General features: G+C 34.3%; 3 protein-coding genes across 5 annotated transcripts; 2 read left to right on the top strand and 1 right to left on the bottom strand.

Moving 5' to 3' along the window:
* Positions 1 to 529: 529 nt before the first annotated feature.
* LOC18094255 (protein LPA3) lies at positions 530 to 6,851 on the top strand. Of its 2 annotated transcripts, XM_006368443.3 has the most exons (12): positions 532 to 940; positions 1,628 to 1,658; positions 2,032 to 2,124; positions 2,205 to 2,267; positions 2,756 to 2,867; positions 3,381 to 3,466; positions 4,463 to 4,521; positions 4,611 to 4,713; positions 4,803 to 4,863; positions 5,643 to 5,725; positions 5,850 to 5,930; positions 6,467 to 6,851. In XM_006368443.3, exons 1-12 carry the CDS (start codon positions 627 to 629, stop codon positions 6,524 to 6,526), a joined length of 1,146 nt encoding a protein of 381 aa, XP_006368505.1. In that variant the 5' UTR covers positions 532 to 626; the 3' UTR covers positions 6,527 to 6,851. The 2 variants fall into 2 exon arrangements, with proteins under 2 accessions (XP_052304974.1, XP_006368505.1); XM_052449014.1 differs by lacking the exons at positions 5,850 to 5,930; positions 6,467 to 6,851 and having other exon boundaries at positions 530 to 940; positions 5,632 to 5,725.
* A 362-nt stretch (positions 6,852 to 7,213) lies between these two features.
* LOC18094254 (putative cyclic nucleotide-gated ion channel 7) lies at positions 7,214 to 12,117 on the bottom strand. Of its 2 annotated transcripts, none has more exons than XM_006368441.3 (8): positions 11,877 to 12,117; positions 11,104 to 11,240; positions 10,430 to 11,012; positions 10,075 to 10,290; positions 9,381 to 9,688; positions 8,801 to 8,912; positions 8,320 to 8,556; positions 7,214 to 8,216 (listed from the first exon to the last, which is right to left on the bottom strand). In XM_006368441.3, the coding sequence occupies exons 2-8, from the start codon at positions 11,160 to 11,162 to the stop codon at positions 7,494 to 7,496; spliced, it is 2,238 nt and encodes a 745-aa protein (XP_006368503.1). In that variant the 5' UTR covers positions 11,163 to 11,240; positions 11,877 to 12,117; the 3' UTR covers positions 7,214 to 7,493. The 2 variants fall into 2 exon arrangements, with proteins under 2 accessions (XP_006368503.1, XP_024437259.1); XM_024581491.2 differs by lacking the exon at positions 11,877 to 12,117 and adding an exon at positions 11,404 to 11,839.
* A 1,308-nt stretch (positions 12,118 to 13,425) lies between these two features.
* LOC18094253 (receptor-like protein EIX1) lies at positions 13,426 to 17,166 on the top strand. Its single transcript, XM_006368440.3, has 2 exons — positions 13,426 to 16,122; positions 16,470 to 17,166. The coding sequence occupies exon 1, from the start codon at positions 13,464 to 13,466 to the stop codon at positions 16,116 to 16,118; it is 2,655 nt and encodes an 884-aa protein (XP_006368502.3). The 5' UTR covers positions 13,426 to 13,463; the 3' UTR covers positions 16,119 to 16,122; positions 16,470 to 17,166.
* The last annotated feature ends 3,451 nt before the right edge of the window (positions 17,167 to 20,617 follow it).

Genomic DNA, 20,617 nt, shown 5'->3' with positions numbered 1-20,617 from the left:
ATATTTGTTCTATATAGTTTTGTCTTAAATAGTTGATTTGGATTTTAGAAGTTTAATAAATTTAGATTGTTTTTTGTTTTTTCAACCCATTCCTGGCTTATCGAATATCATAAATAAATTTATTTAGATTTTTAATTTTTTTGGATAAAAAATTAGTTAAAAATAAATTTTTATTCAAAAATAATCTCCCGTAAACTAGGTTAATTTTGTTTAGAAAATAAAAATAAAAATTATAATTTATATTGATCATGGGTTTTGCAAATATTTTTTTTAATTAAATAAAAAATAAATTAAAAAGATACATGCTAAAGTTCTTAAGTTTAATAATAATATTAAAAAAATTACTATAATCCGAACAATTTTTTTTTAATTCGACCGACATCACAGCATGCATGAAGTGACCTAGTTTTACCACTATTCATGCTTAATCAGTTTCTTATTTAAAAAACCGTATATGATATATGAAAGACAAAATGTTTTTCATAGAAGATGTAATCTATGAAAAATAGCGTATAAAATAACTCAATATTTGTGTGGGTAAGGTCCGTCAGCATATCTAGTCCATATAGCAAGGAGCCGAACGTCTCTCACAAGGCACGACATCTCTTTACCAACTGAAACCGGCCATGGCCATGGCCATGCCACTAATGACCTTCTCACTCTCTTCCCTCTCTTCTCTCCCTCGTTCCTCTATTTCAGTCGTCCACTCCACTCCACTCCGCTCTCCCTCTCCAACTCTCTCTAAACTCTCTTACACCACGAAAATCCAATGCGCCAACACCAACAAACAACAAAAGTCACAAACAACTCAAAGTCATGACCCCAAGAGTGGAGTTGCAGTTTACAAGCCCAAGTCTTATGAAGTTCTTGTCACTGATGCTGCCAATTCTCTTGCCTTTTCTCTTCAAGATGGAAAAATCCGCCTGGAAATCGATTTCCCGTAAGCCCATTTCCTCTCGTATCTTGATTTTTCTGTTTTTAGCTTCTATGAATTTTTTGTTTCACGGTTTTTTAGGTGCCCATTTGCTTATTTGGCTAGGAATTTTTGTTTTAGCGATACCCATGTCGTAACTTGCACTCCACATCATGAAAGTAGGTTCCTTTCAATGCAGAAGGAAAAAGTTCACCTTTTTCAGTGATATCATGTGTTCATTTCTAGTCTTACGTCTTGTTTTTGTTTTTGAATTATAAAAGAAACATGTTCTATGTGAAATTTAGTTTAGTTGAGAAAGGAAGTGCTTCAAGTTTCAAATTTATATTCAATGAAGTGCTTTCCTAGTGTGAACAAGTAAAAAAGATTTAGGATCAACTAAGTTAACAAAAAAATTGACCCAAGGATGATAATTTGCCTGAAAAGGATATTTGAACTAGTTCGAGGCTAAGGATTAGTTGACTTAAGTTGAGTTTAGGAGTTTGAGATTTTGGTCTTGATGTTACAAAATCAATCATGAATTGTCTTACCCCTTGCTTATTGTTTTTAATGTAAATGGGTCCTGAAGCAATGTTGTACCATCGTTCCCGGATACCTTCTGCCGTTTGTTTCTCTTAATTGTTTCATTTCTGTGGATTTTCATAGTCTCCATGTACTTATTTTCTATGTGCTTTTCACCCTTGGTTTGCATCTCAGGCCCTTGCCTAGCAACATCTCTTCTTACAAGGTATGAACTTTGGCTCTTGAGTTCCTTCGTTGTGTCAATGAATGATTCTGGTGATTTCTAATGCTTGTGTTAATGTTTTTTTTTTCAGTTGTTTGTGTATCATTTCACATAGTTGTTTATTTTTCATGCCATATTTATTCATTGATACGTATTTGGCTTTTCAAATCTTTGTATAGTCTTGGAATTCTTGTGGGCACTTGTAGTCCTAATATATATTGTTTCCTCATCAAATATTGGTGTTATCATTTATAAGGCGTACAATACCAGAATATTTGTTATTTGTCTTTGAGGATGGTTCGATTTGCCTCCTAGGGAAGACAAGAAAATAGTAAACATGGAAATTTTATAATTTCAAATTTCTGACTATGTGAAGGGATCTTCAGATGAGTTCATTGATGCCAACATTCAACTTGCCTTGGCTGTTATAAGGAAGCTGCAAGAGAAAAGAGAAACCAGAGCTTGCGTTGTAAGATGTGATTGTCATCTATTAAATTATCGACTTCCACATAAATAAAGAAGAGCTGAACATGGTGTTTTCACTTCCAGGTTTTTCCTGATAAGCCAGAAATGCTAAGGGCTTGTCGGATTTTCAAGACAGCTCTTGACTCGGTAACATTCTAATTTGAGGTTAACTTCTTATTCTGAGCAATCATAGATGGTTGGCTTGAGGTCTGTTCTTAGCAAGGGCCTTTGGCTTTTACCTTCTAATTAGAAACTCCTTCAGCCTTTTGGTTCAAAAATGAATTTGGTTGTGGGATGTGGTTCAGGAGTTAAGCTAACATACAAAGCAGTAAAAAAAATAAATAAAATACAATCAATTTATAACTTACAATACTTAGTTGACATTCATAAAAAAGTATTTAATGAATTGTGAGTTCAATACACCTCGATTAGCAGAAAGATTGATCTTCCTTGCACTTAAAAGATGATATAGAACACAAATTGAGTTCTGAGTTCTTTCTCTAGTCAAACATAGTTTATTTTCTTAGTTCAATCTGTAACCTGATTCAAGGAAACACTTCTGAAACTAAAGAAGCTTGACTTTCGACATTCATCAATTCTTATATGGACTTTACCTCTTTGTTTATTTCTTTCAGATTGATGGTATAACCATAGGTTCCCTTGATGATATTCCGAGTGGTCCTGTCACCACATTTTTCAAGTCTGTGAGGAACACCTTGGATTTTGATTTTGAAGATGACAGTGAAGGTTAGTTCTAGAAATTTTAAACCAATGTAGAAGTCTGTATTTGAACAACATCGTAACTCAATCTGCATGCAGCATATGCATGAAAAGAGGTCGAGGTGTTTTCTTTAAAATGCTACTGAACATACCTTTTACCATAATAAAGAGAGTATTTAAGCTTCTACAACATTAGAGGTGAATATAATTAGTGTGATCATATAACAGTTGTACTGGTTTGTTGTTTTTTTGGAAAAACTTGTGTGCTATTGCTATTTTTCCTTTAAATAATGACCTCTATCTCTCTCATTTATTTGCTTATCATATGATGTGGTTTGTTTTTTTAGTTTACTTATGACTGCATGTTATGGTCAAGAATAGAGGAACATTGGTTGCCCCTGTAGAGCAATTGCATGCATTTATATTATTATAATTTATTGTGCTATTCTCTTTTCATTTCCCTTCTCTAATATCTTAGAAAAAATGAAGAAAAAGTGGAAAATCTGAACTTAACATTCTTCTCGGTCCTTTTGTTTGTAGGTCGTTGGCAGTCCAATGAGCCACCATCACTCTATGTATTTATTAACTGCAGTACACGTGAACTTTCTGTTATAGAGAAGTATGTGGTAAGGTTTATCTTGAAAAACCTTGACCAATCATGGATCCTAGCTTTTATTTCAATTTTAGTCTCACTGTTGCCATCTGAGCTGGCATGCCTGCATACTTTTTACTACTTCTTCCCTTTCCCGTAGCTTCATAAGCATACATCTGTGATCTCGCAAATTTGAATCCTCATTATTGATTTGTTCTGTATTTGCAAACATTAGATAGCTGCTCATCCAACCTTTAATTTACTCGAGGTTACACAAGCTTGAGAAAAGTTTTAGATATTGATATGATGACATGATGTGCATGATACGTTGGAATTTGAAAATCAATTTAGTAATCTAATGAATTCAGAAGATAAGTGTTAAAATATATATGAAACTTGTAAGTGATCATGCACCTTTTCCCCCTCCTTTATCCTTAGCAAGGAATACTGGTGGCAATTTTTTTATTTTTTAAATGTTGATCATTTCACTCTCTCTCTTTCACAGGGTCTGGCACATCTTTTTATTGGTTTTCTGATTAAATAATCTGTATAAATTCATTGGTTTTAATATAATGTTGATCAATCCATGCAGAAAATAATGACAGCACAGATGCGGACATGTTTGTTTATTCTAGTAATACCATTCATGTTTATCTGGGTACTTCCATTCCATTCCAACATAAGCACTCTAAAATTGTAGGATCTAATTCATCAAAATAAAAAATAAAAAAATAAAAATTGAATCATGTCAATGCATTTGCATCTCTGGATATCAAGTATGTAATGAACTATTTGATGTCTTTAACCACTTGTGGCAATGTTACTCTCATAGAGTCACTAATTTTAGTTATAGTTCACATGAAAATTCTTTGGTCGTATAAAATCCTGAAGTTGTGAGCACCTCAATTGGACAATAACTCTGGCTAGTGTCATACTTGCATATCTCTTTCATCATACCTGCACTTCTCTTTGCATGCATCTGCAAATTGCAGAAGTTATGTCACCTGCTGTGATTGATGGGAATGTGCAGGAAAAGTTTGCAACGTCAACCCCAACACTTCTATTCAATCTTGAACTTGACACATTGCGGTATAGTTTTTTGTGGATTTACTTTGTATACCTATTATCTTATCACTGAAATTACTCTTGGTTGAATAAAAGCTTCCTCCTCTTTTCAGTGCTGACTTGGGTCTTCTGGGATTTCCAACCAAAGACTTGCACTATCGATTTCTTTCTCAATTCATTCCAGTGTTTTATATTCGAATCAGAGAGTACTCAAAGGTTCTTTTCATTCATTGACGTCAACCTGTTTCCTGCCATCTGTTTTATGAAATGTGGTTTTTGATACAGTTTGTTCTTAATGATGTAAGACAATAGGAGTGGCACCTTATATCGTAAATTACAGTGGAGCATTATTTCGCCAATACCCTGGTATGGAATTAAATTTCTCTAAGTCATGGCAGAAATCTTGGTCCAATTTCATTTTTCTTTTGAGATTGGAATTTTCTTTTAGGTTTTAACCCATAACCTGCAGTTACCTGTTTGGATGGTTTCATAGAGCCTATATTTTTGAGAGGATTGACAGAATGATGAAATTGCTAAATCAAGACTCTTAGAACCAATCTCTGACTTTGGTTAGGTATTTTATTGTAAAATCTTATGGCTAAAACTTGGTATAATTAATTTGGAAAAGACTGTTGTCCTGCCATCTTGGCCTAACAGCTCTGCTTTGGTGCTTCTTTTCAGGCTATTTTTTAGATTCTACTGGCACAATAAGTTGACAATACTAATCTTGAACAGATGGTTCACGGATGATTGCTTTTAGGGGCATGCTATATTCCACATATATTTGAACATAGTTTACCTCATCCTAATCCCTAAACATAATCATATGCTTAGTTTTAAGTTGTTGTACTTAAGTTGATTATAAAATGAACGACATAACTAGAAATGCTATGTATCTAAGCCATGATTTAATGTGATCATTTTTCATGTAACAAATGGTCTAGTCTTCAATTGCTTCCTCCAAACTAACCTGACTTCTCTTATTGTCAAGACACCTTCTACCTTTATGTTTTCTAGGTAGTAACTGATGATGGTTCTTTTCTACAATTAATTATTTGATTTCCATCAATATCAATACTGTTTCTACCTGATCCTGGGTTGAATTGTTTGTTCCGTGTCTCTTATCCTACTCAGAATATGTACAGGGCCTTGGCAGGTGATGCTTAAACAAGCAGATGGTTCTTATGCTTGTGTAGCAGAGAGTGCAACGCGCTTCACACTTGGTGAGGTATGTATTTGTTTCACCTTACAAGCTGGACTTGCTTCCCTTAGCCAACAATAGCTTGGTATATTATTTTGTTTTAGTTACAAATAATTCTATTCACTTTGGATGGCTATTTTATATGCTTCAGACAAAAGAAGAATTGTTGAGGGTCCTTGGACTGCAGGAAGAACAAGGAACCTCACTAGAATTTCTTCGCAGAGGCTACAAGGTAATTATCCGTCCAAGTAGTTCCTCTCTGTTCTGCATTGCTATTCTAATAAGCCTGTAAATGCTTTTGAATTGATCCCTGGGACTGCTATCAACACGATCACAAGAGATGGAATTCCATTAGATGCATGACAAAAAACTTGAGATTGTGTTGATAATAGAAAAACATAAAGATGGAAATGAACTTTTGAAGTTAAATTGCCTATTTTCTCTGACTACTCATTTTATTTGTGTAGTTGAGTAGTTTTTATTCACAATTCCCCTATTCAACTTTTATACTTGGCAAAAACAAACATGCATAAATATATGCGGACATACATACACATACACTGGCAGCACTTTGTACGTGTCCCTGCTGAATATTTTTTCCTTCACATTTAAGGTTATTTCCAAAATTTATTACAGTACTATATCCCTCATTCCATCTGTACCCTAAAATCTGTTTCTGTAGTTGAATTTTCAGCCCCTCCCCCAAAAAAATTATATAAAAAAGGAACATGAAATTTCATGATGTCAATTGCATGATTGGTATTGCAGTCTGCCACTTGGTGGGAAGAAGATGTTGAACTTGAAACATCTTCTGATTGGCGTAGTTGAGTTAGCAGCAGCAAGAAAAGCACCGCCAGAAACTTCTTGAAAGTCGAGCAGAAAAGTTTTACCTGAAATAGTCAAGTTTCAGGAGTTGGGAGATTTATTTGTTCCTTCTTGCTTCCTTTCCTATTCTATAAATTGCATTCCTGCTTTAATCTGTCTTCTTTTTTACTAAATTTTATTCATGTATCCTCTGATAAAGTGAATAGGCCACAAACGCACGGCTATTGTAAAGAATGTACAGGAACCTCGGTTATTTTCCATTCTCTGCTTGGTTGCAGAAAGCATGGAAAGAAAAGAAATTGAATTTTGAGAGTACTGTTTTTGGCTACTTGATTGTAACTTGCAATGCTCAACCGAGCCCATTACTGGTTAACGCTTTGGCTTGAACTGAAGTATTCCTAATTTGATAGAGGCACATAAAATATTGCAAGAATCATGAGATTCATCTTGCTTTGGTCCAGAGTTTCACATAACTCCTGATTTCTGAATCATTGCCCCTGTAAGAAAAGCAGTAGAAATCAACTAAGAGACTCGCAACTAAATAATTATTACTGGATCTGGGCAAGGATATGAGCTGTTGAATTTGTTCACGGATTTTCGTTTTCCTCTTTTTCTCATGGTTGAAACTTGGATCCAATTCTTGTAGAGAGTTCACAGTCAAATTGCATCACATGGTGTTCAATCTCATCCTTCATCAAGCTCAAATGATATTGTTTTCTTCTGTATGTGAAGTTATCCAGTAATCCTAAACCAGCCTTCGATAAATTTTGGATGGACAAATTTAAGAGACAAAGGAATCCTCATGTTAATAAACCTAACCTTATTTAAGGCCCACCACAACTAGTTTTGTAGGACACAGCTAAACAATGTAAAACAAAACACAGTTTGGTTGAAATGATGCTCTCTACTTTCCAATTAACCAATATATATAAGAATATTCAGACAGATAGAACCATCCCTACTTCACTAATCACTCCTCATTGAAGTCCGGTTCTGGGGGCTTCTGCAGCTTCTTCAGGCCTCTGGAATTCGAGCCGCGAAGCTTGTGTCCACGAAGAGCATTGGCAGCAAAGCGAGAAGCGAAGATTGTTGTACGTAGTCTGGCAGAGCCAAGTTCTCCAACCAATGCCCTTTCATCATCATCATCGCCATCATCTTCATCTTCCTCATCATAGTCTACATCCTCCTCCTCCTCTTCTTCTAGGCGGCGAAGTTCTGCTGCTTTCCTCCTGGAATACCGTCGCCAAGCAGTTTGGATAAAGCAGGCAGCCCAAGTCCTCCATTGCTGAGAGTAGAAACGGAAGGTGTGCTGCACCTGCCTACTATGAAGACGCCTAAATTGAGATGCAACAAACTTCAGCTCTTCAGCTTCCAAGGCAAAAGCCTCTACCTCAGTCAATGCCCACACTGTTCTAGTTGATAATGGCAAATTGCCAAGAGATTTAGGGTCTAGTGCCCAAGTCAGAAGCTCCTCACCGCAAAAGTCCCCTTCTTTCAATACACCTCGGTTGAAAAACCCACTCCTTCCGCCATCAGTAGTTACACTCTCTAAGCGTCCGCGAATGATGAAAAGCATCTTGTCAACTGGATCCCCTTCACGGACTATGTAAGTCTCCTCTGTATACAAACTTGGCTTCAGTCTCTCGCAAATGGCATCCAACAATCTTTCATCCATATTGGCAAATAGAGGGACCTGCATAACCACCATGTCCAAAGACATATTTCCACAAAAATATTGGAAAAAAGCAAACCAAAGGAGCATCAATGATAACACTAAAGAATAAAACTATACTTACTCTTCTGACCAAATTCAGACAGAGATGCCTCTTGATATCCCTTCTTAGATCTTTCGGTAGATTCTGGACCAAATTCTCTTCATCCACTCCACGAGTTTCGAACCATTTGTACTGATCATATTTCCTAACTCGCTCTCTAAGATCATGTGGAAGCAAGCGATGATGCATCCACTGCTCAGAATCACGCCCTTTGATCCTCATCTCCTCTAAACGAACACTAAGAGACTGAAGGTAGGTCTGTTGCAACCACAAGACAGCTCGAATATCAGTATAATAATGCAATGCTTCTTCTTCTGATCGATGAGTAAATTGGATCAATATCAATTATACTAGTTAGATCATCAAAAACCACGGTCCACAATAAGGTCGTAACACAAATAATTCGACGACATGAGTAGCCTCGGCATTCATCAAATTAATTAAATAGGCATCTGTAACCAATCATTTATGAACATTCATAGTAGTGAAAATCTTAACATACCTGCATATTTCCAATCAGAAGTGCAAAGAGGATAAGCCCAGAAATAGCTAACAGTATGGAAAAGATAACTTCCAAAGGATAGGTGCTTGTTTGGAGACCCTGGCCAAGAGTACTGTGGAAGGTAAAACAGCAAATGCCTTGAGTAAATAAAACTCCAAGAACAGAAATAATTTCTGGATTCTCTTTTTAACACCAAAGAATCCAAACGTGAATGCGCAGATAACAGTTAGAAGTAAATGATTGTTCAAACTCTGAACATGTGTGACAGATTTATGTGCTCAGAAAAGTTTAGTCTTCATAGCATACTTGATCATAGCCCAGAAGGGTGAGTAGTTGATAAATAAAATAAAAAATGCTCTTCCACAGTGACTGCCACTATTGGATTGAAAAGTTTCCACAGACCTTAGGTATTGATACTTTGTGCATATAGCTCAGAGGACTAAACTTAGATTTTGATAAAGTGAACAGGAAAGCTTTTTGCAGAATCATGATACCTTCAAATTTTGTGGAAAATGCAACAAAGAGATGTGTTGATATCTCCTCTTGTATTATGAAGATAAAGATCAATTACACAAGTTACCTCAAATTTTGCAGGCCCCACCATAAACAGTAAAAGAATTTGGAGACAAACTTCCTGGATGACACAATGTCTGAGGACATGGCCTGGAAATAGATTCCATAATTAAATCGTGAATTATCATCTTTGTCGACATCACATTTGTTTCCAAGAACTTTATCACTTATCCTTCGCCAATCATGGTAACCTCGCAGTAATTTATTGCCACAGTACAAGAAGTCTACGTTACATTTCCCACTTAGCCTGCAAGCTTCTCTCCAGCAAGTGCCTTTACGTTCAATGGCTAGCAAATACCAGAAAGCCCCTGCTATCTGTGAAGTTGGGCCCGAGTCTTGTCAGATAACTTTGATAAATTTCTCCACAGGCATCTTTAATGTATCTTAGTAATATTTGGTTTAAGAGAAAACTAAGAAATGTAGATTCTAAGATCAGTAGATAGTCTGTTAATGTTGAAAGTTCATCAATCCATCGTGCAACATTTAGGATTTGGAGTCATTTTCCTTGCGTTACATTTATATATTCAAGTTAAGAACATCACAGAAACAAACCAAAACTTTGTTGGGGTGATTATCTTGATTTCTCCAGGGATAAGAACTTTGACCAACGTTGGTGTAAAACACAAAGCAGCCACTCCTATCCAAATATACCAGGATCAAACATACTAGTAAGACCTAGCTGCATACAATTAATTACTTACATGACTTGCAAGCAAGTACCAAAGTAGATAGTACGCAGCACCGGCTAAAGCACTCTCAGCAAAGGAACCAGCACTCTTTTTCAGGTCTGAAGTCAAAGGAAAAAAGCGACCAAACCTTGGGATGTATTGAGAAAAAACAATAATTAGCAATGCCTGCTTCGTAGCTAACACCTCCGAGCCCTTCTTTTTATTAGTAAGATATTTCCATACCACTATCTGCAGAAGAAGATAAATATAGTATGTATACAACTACCATATAGAATCAAAAAGACTTGTTCATAACAAAAAAAAAAACAATACAGGGCTAAAATTTAAGAATGCAATAAGCCAGAAAGAAGAAAAGTATTTCTCAAACCTGTGGCAGAGGTAGCACAGAGAGAAAATCAACAATAAAATAGCGGCTTAAATACCGGGAGGCTATCTGTGCCGGATCAATCACAAGTTCACCTCGACCGAAAACCCGTGATGATGGTGCAACATAGGCTGTTCGAAACTGAAGAGCAATGCGAATCAGATAGAAAACATCAAGTGTTGTCCTCATAGTAGTAATTGCTGCTGCTAACTTTGTATCCATACCCAGACAAGTCATTTGATAGTTGAAGACAGGAAGGTAAAAAAACAAAGGATCAATGGATACTGATAAAATGCATGACATGACCAAAAGCCTATTCCATAACAGAAGAGATTTGTGTTGAGGGTCAAAAATCATCTTCTCAGACACCTTAAGGTCCTCTAGAAATACTGCACGAGCGACTCCAGTTTTAAGTGATCGTCCAATTGTCACCAATCCTTTTGATCCTTTTTTCATCCCATGTCTAAAAGATTTTGATGCATTTTTCTTCTCATGTCCAGTTATGTTGATGCCGTCTACATTAAATCTCAGTTTCTTCATTCCTTTATTGCTAGAAGTCACTGATAACGAATCAAAATCATCCAACCTACAAGTTCCAAAATATGCCAACATGGGGTTAGATAATTCATGTTAAAGCACACATCATTAAGATGAACATAAGAGTATCTGATGTGTACCTCACAAATTTTTCCTTCTGGCCACCAATGTATTGTGACTTGTAACCACAATCAAACATTTTGCAGAATGGGGAACATAGATACCTTTCAAGGCAAGTTACTGGCTACCATGATCTAACAGCAATCGATAGAAACTCCTGCACAGACAAAACATAAATGTTTAAGATACTCTACCATGGAAATCTTTATGAAATTGAAATACTCAAAACATTTAATGAAAAAAAAATGCAACCTCTCTTTGAATAGGAAAATTTTGAAGAAATAAATGTGGCAAAATACCCAAAATGTATATGCACGTACCATCATGGAGAAAGTATCAATTTTCTATGGTGCTGGGAAGGTAACACAAATTGATGAAAGTTACTAACAACATTGTTATTATTTTAGGTCTTCCATCTTCCCCTCTTCACGAGCCATTCCTCTCTAATGGATCTCCTTTTCTTTTCTTGCAAAGAACATGATTTTGTTTAGGTTTAAAGAAGGACTTACAGCCCATTGGTGAGGACTTTAACCCTAAGATATCATCATCCCTTCCATGATGGCAATATTGAGATGAAAAAACCTAGATATATTCCAAATCTTATAGAACCCTTTTCTTTTCTCTCTCTCAGACATTAATGGTTCTATTAGCAAAAGAAAAGGAATTCCTGACAGAAACATGTATATCAGATCTAAAGATGCATACATAATGTTTAGAAAAGATAGAGGAGAGATATTGAAACACAGCTACATTTTCATCTAAAAGAAAAATTTGGAAAGATCAATGAGCTTACGTAGGCAACCGATCCTTGTAGCTTCAATTACACAAATTAATGAGCCAAGAAGAAACTTTGAAAAAGAAAATCTTCCGAAGAGAGAGAGGCAGAGAGAAATTTAGAGCACAAAGAAAGGTGGTTATAGAAGATTTTTGGCAATGTTCGAGCTAGGCAGGTACGTATAACGGTTGCACAAAAAGATTCTGAATATATTAAGGTGATGATCAAGCTCCATGCCCACTCAATTGAACTACATCACATGTATCGAGATTTGGACAAAAATTCTTATTCCTCTGACGTTATACACTAAAACAATGTTATAATTAAGCTTTAGAAACAAATTAATCAAATCTCAATACTAGTGATCATATCTTTCAGGAAAAAAAAAAAAAAAACTATAACCAATCTCATCAGTATACTATATATAATATAATACAAAAAGTTCTTCATGATCTATCCTAACAAGCTTTAGCGGGAGTTTTTCTTCGACTTTTACTATATGGCATCTAATTAATAATAGTCTATGATACCGTCTAGTATTAATTATGGTATTGATTGTTTTTCAATGTATTTTTTATTTAAAAATATATTAAAATAATATATTTTTTTAATTTTTTAAAATTTATTTTTAACATCAACGTATTAAACTGATATGAAAACACTAAAAAAATAAATTTAAAACAAATAAAAAAATAAATTTTTTTAATTTTTTTCAAAAACGTTTTTGAAACACAAAAACAAACAGATTATTAATTGTGTGAAATAATTAAAATATTAAATACCTATTTAAATAAAATTAAAAATAAAATATTCAATTATAAAAATCAAACAAATTCAATTACTACTATCAAAATTGCTTTCTCTTCTTTAAACAAATAAGATCATATAACTTCACATATTTTCGAATTTATGTACCCTCTAAAGGCTAAACTTCATATAAAAAATTAGACGACATTCTCATCTTCATTAATTAGGAAGGAAGTGCAAGGAAAAATCATTCAGGTTGGTCAATCTATCTGTAAATTTCCTTTAATAATATTTGGGTCAAGCTACCTTAAATATTACAGACTATCACAGACCATATATGAATATATAGATGATCTGTACAGAGACCAGGTCAAAATGTGCTGTGAAATCCACAGGCATCTAGAACCCAAATCTGAATTAGCACCAAATTCGTTGAATTTGTTTTTTTAAGGTTTATTTTTCATTTTAATTTAGGTTTAAAATATTTTAGTTTTTTCCTTTTTTCAATATTATTTACTCTTAAAAATTAATTTCAAGAGTTTATATCTTTTTTTAAAAAAAACTCTGCTTAACAATATTTATTATTTTAAGTTTTCTTTGTTGAGTAGTGACCACTATTGACTAGGAACAGTTTTCCACAAGCTAAAGCATTTACTACTTAATTAACATCAATGATGTAGTTTGATCTTTCATCTTGATTCAGAACACTCACTGATCAATCAAACTATGGCTGGGACACTGATCAATCAAACTACTTAATTAACATCTTACATTTCTTGTCTTTCTTTCTTGGCTTACTGTGTGCATCATGATTCAAATGCGTACCAAACCAATTCCAGTGTGGTAGACGTTAAAGTCATGTGCATGGAAAGGGAGAAACAAGCACTTCTTAAGTTGAAAGATGACCTCGTGGATGAGAACGATCAGCTTTCTTCATGGGGGACTAGTGATGATTGCTGCAATTGGACAGGAGTTCGGTGCAACAACAGAACCGGTCATGTTTATTCACTTCAGCTTAATCAGCAGTTAGACGATTCCATGCAATTCAAAGGCGATATAAGCTCTCCCTTGCTTGAGCTGAAACACTTGGCATACTTGGATATGAGTGAGGTTAGAGCAACCTCCATCCCCCAATTCATTGGTTCATTAAAACACTTGATGCATCTCAATATGTCCTTTTGTGATCTTACCGGAACTATTCCTCATCAGCTAGGGAATCTTACCAGGTTGGTTTTTCTTGATCTCAGCTACAATAATTTTAACAAAGTTGAAAGTCTTAGCTGGCTTTCTCGTCTTCCTGCTTTGAAACATCTTGATTTGAGCACCGCAGACCTGAGTGGAACTACAGATTGGTTTCAAGCAATCAATAGCCTCCCTTCTTTGCACAACTTGTATTTGAGTGGTTGTGGGCTCTCTTCGGTGATTTCTCCACCATTATTTCGTTCCAATTATTCCCCTGCATCACTTGCAGACATTGATCTTTCTCAAAACACCCTTAAATCTTCAATCTTCCCCTGGTTGCTTAACTTCAACAATAGCCTTGTTCATCTCAAACTTTATGATAATGAATTTCAAGGAAAAATCCCAAAAGCTTTGGGGGCCATGATTAATCTTGAAAGTCTTCTTCTTTCTGGGAATCATTTTGAAGGTGAAATACCAAGAGCCTTGGCGAATCTTGGTAGATTGGAATCATTGGATTTGTCTTGGAATAGTTTGGTAGGAGAGGTGCCTGATATGAAGAATCTTTCTTTCATAACTAGATTATTTCTTTCTGATAATAAATTAAATGGGAGTTGGATCGAAAATATCCGGCTACTTTCTGATCTTGCTTACTTGGACATCTCCTATAATTTCATGAATGGAACAATCTCAGAGATTAACTTTTTGAACCTGACCGAATTAACTCACTTGGATATTTCTTCAAATGCATTTGTTTTTAACTTGAGCTTAAACTGGACTCCTCCTTTCCAACTTGATACCTTAATTATGAGCTCTTGCAAGCTGGGGCCTAGTTTTCCTCAATGGCTACGAACGCAGAGAAGAATTTCCGAGCTGGACATCTCCAACGCTGGAATTGAAGATGACATTAGCAGTCGGTTTGGGAAACTTCCTTTCAAATTGAATTATTTGAACATCTCTCACAATCAAATCACTGGTGAAGCGCATAAATTACCATCAGTCGTAGGAGATTCTGCTACGGTCGATATGAGTTCCAACTTCTTGCACGGTTCCTTACCACTTCCACTTAATGCAACAATATTGAACCTTTCCAAAAACTTGTTTTCAGGAACTATATCCAACCTTTGTTCAATTGCTTGTGAGAGATTATTTTATCTTGACCTTTCTGACAATTGTCTCTCAGGAGAAATACCTGACTGTTGGATGACGTGTAAAGAACTGAACATCCTTAATTTGGCTGGCAATAATTTTTCAGGGAGGATACCTGCCTCTCTTGGCTCTCTAGTTTTTATCCAGACATTAAATTTGAAAAATAACAGTTTTTCTGGAGAGTTGCCTCCGTCACTAGCCAATTGTACGCAATTGGAAATTCTTGACCTCGGGGAGAACAGATTATCTGGCAAAATTCCATCTTGGATTGGAGAAAATCTTTCGAGTTTGGTTGTTCTTCGCCTAAGATCAAATTACCTTGATGGAACCTTACCCTTGGTCCTTTGCCATCTAGCTCATCTTCAAATATTGGATCTCTCCCACAATAATATATCTGATGATATACCGCATTGCTTCAGCAATTTCTCTGCCATGTCAAAGAATGGGAGCACTTACGAATTCATTGGTCATTCCAACAACCATACTTTACCTTTTTTTATTATTTTATATCATGATAGTGTTAGAGTTGTATTGAAAGGAATGGAGCTTGAATATGGAAAAACTCTCGAACAAGTGAAGATCATGGATCTTTCCAGCAATAACTTAAGTGGAGAAATTCCTGATGGGATAGCGAAACTTGAGGGCTTGGTTTCGCTACATTTATCAAATAATCGATTGACCGGGATCATTCCTCCCAGGATAGGCCTCATGAGATCATTAGAATCTCTTGATTTGTCTACAAATCAACTTTCTGGTGGACTTCCTAACGGCCTTCGCGATTTGAATTTTCTCAGTAGCCTGAATGTCTCGTATAACAACTTGTCAGGAAAAATTCCATTAAGCACTCAACTCCAGACCTTTGACAATAATTCATTCGTGGCAAATGCAGAACTTTGTGGGAAACCTCTTTCAAACGAGTGTGCAGCAGAACAAGCTCATGATCCATCAATCAGTCAAGGCAGCAAAAATGTTGATATCCAAGATGAGGATGGATTTATAAGCAGAAGATTCTATCTGAGCATGGGGATTGGATTTGCCACTGGATTTTGGGCAGTTTGTGGCACTTTATTGCTCTACAGGCCATGGAGGCATGCCTTCTTCCGTCTCATGAACCATATTGAAGATTGGCTGCACGTGACGACAGTGCTAATCATGGCTAGATTGCAAAGGAGGCTTCGTAACTAGCAAGGTAACAAATTCTGTGTGCCTGTTAGGACATTTGCAATACTACTAAAACACAGTAAAACATGAACATTTTTGTTTTCACGACAATAATGGGAAACAAACTATCCATTGCTTCCTTGAAACATCCTTTTGTTTTAGTCTTTCCTACTCAATTCATTTTTGACATTATATTCACCAAACTTTGACATTACACAGAAGCCTTCTTTCAATGTTGATTGGTCAATTTGCAAACTTGATTTGAATAATAAATTCGCCTAATAAACCTTGTTGATGTTATAGCAATGAATAATGTCTTATCTTGATTGAAGATCAATAATCCTAATGGGGGCTCTCTCGTATCTCTGTTTCTAGTGTGCGCCGCAGCACCTCGCATGGCGTGTTGTTCTTCAAGGGATCCATCTGGTGAATTATATATGCATGGCACGTTGTGAAGAAGATATGAACTGAGCTTGATGTCTTATACTAGCTACCAGATGGGGTCGATAATCTCCATTTGTCTGTGTTCTACATCCTTAATTATGAACCATAATTCCTGTGTGTCTTTCAGTTATAAGCAATGATTTTGGTCCTAAAGCATGTATAAAGGCGCTGATACCATTGTAATAAAAATTATCCCAAGATCCATGTATGATATTTAGAACACACATAGTTAAATAATTGGCTAGTTTGTTTGTTTAACATTCAATAATTTCTATTTTTTTTTTATTGAAAATGCATTTCATTAAAAAGTTACGCTTTATTTATGATGTTTAACAAAAAATCAATAACATTTATTAAGAACAGTAATCTTATATGGTAATATGTTTAAGTATTTACAATAAATTTAAAATAAAATACTATTATGATTGATTAAAAACATTAAATAATCCAACAAGTAATGTTTTTGGCCTTTTCTTTTGAGATTGAAATGATGTGTACCATGGAGATATATTAGATATACGCACATGCAAAGCAGGACATGTATGAAGCCATCAGAACTAAGAACAGAGAAAAATACAGAGACAGCAATGGATTTAAGGAAAGAAAAGAGTATCCAATGTCTTCAATCAGAAATCCCAACTTCCTGTTGGTGGACAGACCCCACCTTCCACCACCATCGATGTTCCTTTGCTCAGTATCGGCTACAGCACACAACAGCAAACTCTGTGTGCGCGTTAGACACCATTATCACAATAGCAACATTCCTCCCATAACCTCAACTAGCCTCCTCTGTTTTTCTTTTAATGTATTTAACTTGAGTTAATTTGTAAAATTCATGATCATGAACATGGGATTAGAATAACCTAATAGAAAATAAATGAAAGAAAAAATAAGAAAATGAATTTTCAATAAATTAAATATTAAAAATAAAATTAAAATAACCCAAGAATAAAAAAAAAACAAAAATCAATCCACTTTAACCTTTAAAAATAGTGACTCTGGTCATGAACTCAAGACTATTCTATAGAAGGCAAATTATAAAAAATAATAAAGCAAAACTATATAAGAAAAGGTAAAAAAAATATTGCTTTAAAAAAGAGAAAAAAAACAAGCAAACCTCTTGAACTTGGGCAAATCTCTAAAACTCCCAACCCGTGAAATCTTGGACCCGAGTTCAATCAAGAAGTTTAATTCTCAACCAATTTAATTTTCAATGATGAAGTCGTGAGAAAAAATCAATTTAAAAAACTTGTCAAAGTAAAAGAGATAACAATAAAAGAATGAGGATCAAATCTGATAGAAAAAAAACTATAAAGGATGAAATTGTAAAAAAACAATCTAAAAAATGATTCTGAACAAAATAAATAGAAATAAAAAAATAAGGATCAAATTTTAAAAATTAAAAAAATGAAACGGGATGAAACGGGAAAATATTTGTAATTTTATAGATTATTCAAAAAAAAATTAAAAAGACAAGGAACAAATGTGAAATAAAAAGAAATTGAAGGGGCTGGTCTGAAATCTTGAAGGGGCTAGAGTTGAATTCAAGGAGAAGAGAGAGAGAGAAAAAGAAATGATCGCCGGAGCCAAACCAAAGATACATCTGATCCACGCACTGTCCAAACAACATAGGGGTCGTCCACACACTGGCATGCAAGTTTTTTTAATAATATTTAATACGTTTCAATTATAATAATGTTCATGAGTAACCTTTGATTTTACAATAAAATCAATGTAAAATGATTAAAAAAAAATCTTGGTAAGAGAGTTATATTGATTTTATCTATAATATACAATAAAAAAATAAAATAATTAATTTAACCTCACACAGTATGTAAGAGACAAATACGTCCGAAAAGATCACCTTAACCCCGTGACAAGTTGAAAGGTTTTATGACAAAAGATCATTATACTATTCCAACGAATAGTGTTCAATACATGTGTATTTGCGTAATGCTAATTAATCTTGTTTAGCTTTATTTTGTTGTAGGTGGGGCTCTTTGGAACCTTCTTTTTTTCGCTGTTAGTTGAAGCAACCAGATCATTCAAACAGCTTAGGGTTGTTGCCTGCCTTTTCACTTCTTCTGTTCGGTGCATCCGTGCAGCATTTTACAGAGAGATCATAATTAAAATTAATTAATGGAAGCAATTTGCTAGAGGAAAAAGGTGGAGGAGCATTTCATGACCAAAAGCACGTTGGTTTATGGAAGGCAATGTGCATGAATTCTGACTTTGATCTTGTTGGCATCATCTCAAACAAATAATTTAGACTTTGGTCTTGTAGAAAAGAAAGAAAGAGTGGAGCCATAATCACACGTTTTCTCTTTGGAGGGGGGAAAACGAAACAAGAAAAAGCAAATCGTGTCAAGTCACATGTTAATACTGAAATTACTCGGTCGAACTTTGAAGGAGACATAGAAAGGTTGAATAAGAAATCGTAGAAAGTAATCATTTAGTAGGTGGTCTAGTAGTAAGAGCTTAGGATTAAGGGGTTTGTTTCTTCTATGGTTTTAGGTTCGAGTCATGTGGTTGCTAATATGATGGTCACTGGAGACTTATATGATCGTTAACTTTAGGGCCCGTGGAATCAATCGAGGTACATGCAAGTTAACCCGGACACCCACGTTAATAAATAAAATAAAAACATAGAAAGGTTTTCTACTTTTGAAAATGTCGCACCAAAATGCAATCAGTCATTTCCACAAATGAAGTCACATTTAAGACTGTTTTAGCATCTTGAATTGTTGTTCTTCACAATGATATTTTTCTTTAAATGGAAAATAATGATTCATTTATATCAAAATATTATACTTCAATGTATCACTATGTTCACCTTATTATCAAATGGAAGTAAATAGTTGGTGGGAATGAAATCACTCTTTGTCTTTGTGTTTGGGTGCATTTGATTTAAAAAAAAAATATTAAGTTGATGGTTTTTTAGTATTTTTTAATGATTTTAATATGTTTATGTAAAAATAATAAAATATTTTCATATATTTCTAAGCTAAAAGAATTTTTTAAAAATATTTTGCATCATTTCATTTACTAAGCAAACTATTCATCTTATTGTTTGAAGTAGATCTGACAACAGCTTAGATGCTGAAAATTCTTCCAAGTAGCGAAGGCTATGATTTTGCTGCAAACTAAACTCCCTAGAACTTCCACTATTGAGCTGCTATCTTTGGAGGAAATTTTGTAGGAACTTATTGATTAAGAAATTATTTAAGATAAAAATAAATAAACAGTTAGTTTAGAGACGTGAAAATATTATTTTTAAGATGTTTATTTATTTTACATAGAGATAACACCTCGAGAATACAACTAAACGCTCTAAACCTAAAAATAAGAAGAGAAGATAAAAGAAAGAATTTTTTTTTTCATATATTCTTTCTTTTAGTAGTAACAAGTTTTATTAGACTTGAAAACATTATAATGAAAACATTATGTCTTTTAATATTATGATTCTTAATAAAATTATATGATTCTTAAAAAGATAATTATATTTTAAATTAAACTGAATAACTGTTATTTAGTTTTATCTCAACAGTCATAAATATTAAAATTAATTATAAAAATTAAAGAAATTAATTCAAAAACTAATTAATCTTTTGATATTATAAATATCTATATAATAATATTAGGAAGCACATTAGAAAAGCTTATTCACCATATTTTTCACTTAATTTACTACATAATAGAAATTCACACTTATAAACACTTAAAAAAAAAAGTGTTTTTTTTTACATGGAATAAACATAATTTTTTTCTTTATTTGTTTACAAACTACAGAAGTATCATATACTGATAGATAGGTTTGCCATGAATCAACAAAGAACAGATCGCATTACTAAACTCTATTGATGAACGATCCTTATCTACTAGTCGATATCAAAAGAGAGAGGCCAATAACTTTTAGTGGGAGGGAAGGAAAACCAAAAATCCATAAACACATAGATTTAGATAGAAATCTAAATCGACCAATAAAACATTTAAAGGATCTAATCTGAATAACACATAAGATCTTTATTATTAGAGATTAAGAAAAATGAATTATCACAAGTAGATCAAGCCTATAATTC

This window comes from Populus trichocarpa, chromosome 1 (genome assembly GCF_000002775.5).
Source record: "Populus trichocarpa isolate Nisqually-1 chromosome 1, P.trichocarpa_v4.1, whole genome shotgun sequence".
NCBI classification, from domain to species: Eukaryota; Viridiplantae; Streptophyta; class Magnoliopsida; order Malpighiales; family Salicaceae; genus Populus; species Populus trichocarpa.
This window is presented reverse-complemented; position numbering and strand designations above follow the sequence as displayed.

What these genes read in the sequence shown, in the direction of transcription:
- LOC18094255 (XM_006368443.3), top strand. Translation starts at nt 627, where the DNA reads ATGGCCATGGCCATGCCACTAATGACCTTCTCACTCTCTTCCCTCTCT. An exon ending in CTGTTATAGAGAAGTATGTG is followed by an intron (nt 3,467 to 4,462) that starts GTAAGGTTTATC and finishes GGGAATGTGCAG; the next exon opens with GAAAAGTTTGCAACGTCAAC. An exon ending in GAATCAGAGAGTACTCAAAG is followed by an intron (nt 4,714 to 4,802) that starts GTTCTTTTCATT and finishes TAATGATGTAAG; the next exon opens with ACAATAGGAGTGGCACCTTA.
- LOC18094254 (XM_006368441.3), bottom strand. Translation starts at nt 11,162, where the DNA reads ATGTTTGATTGTGGTTACAAGTCACAATACATTGGTGGCCAGAAGGAA. An exon ending in CTGTGCTACCTCTGCCACAG is followed by an intron (nt 10,291 to 10,429) that starts GTTTGAGAAATA and finishes CTTCTTCTGCAG; the next exon opens with ATAGTGGTATGGAAATATCT. An exon ending in GTCTGAATTTGGTCAGAAGA is followed by an intron (nt 8,217 to 8,319) that starts GTAAGTATAGTT and finishes GTGGTTATGCAG; the next exon opens with GTCCCTCTATTTGCCAATAT.
- LOC18094253 (XM_006368440.3), top strand. Translation starts at nt 13,464, where the DNA reads ATGTGCATGGAAAGGGAGAAACAAGCACTTCTTAAGTTGAAAGATGAC.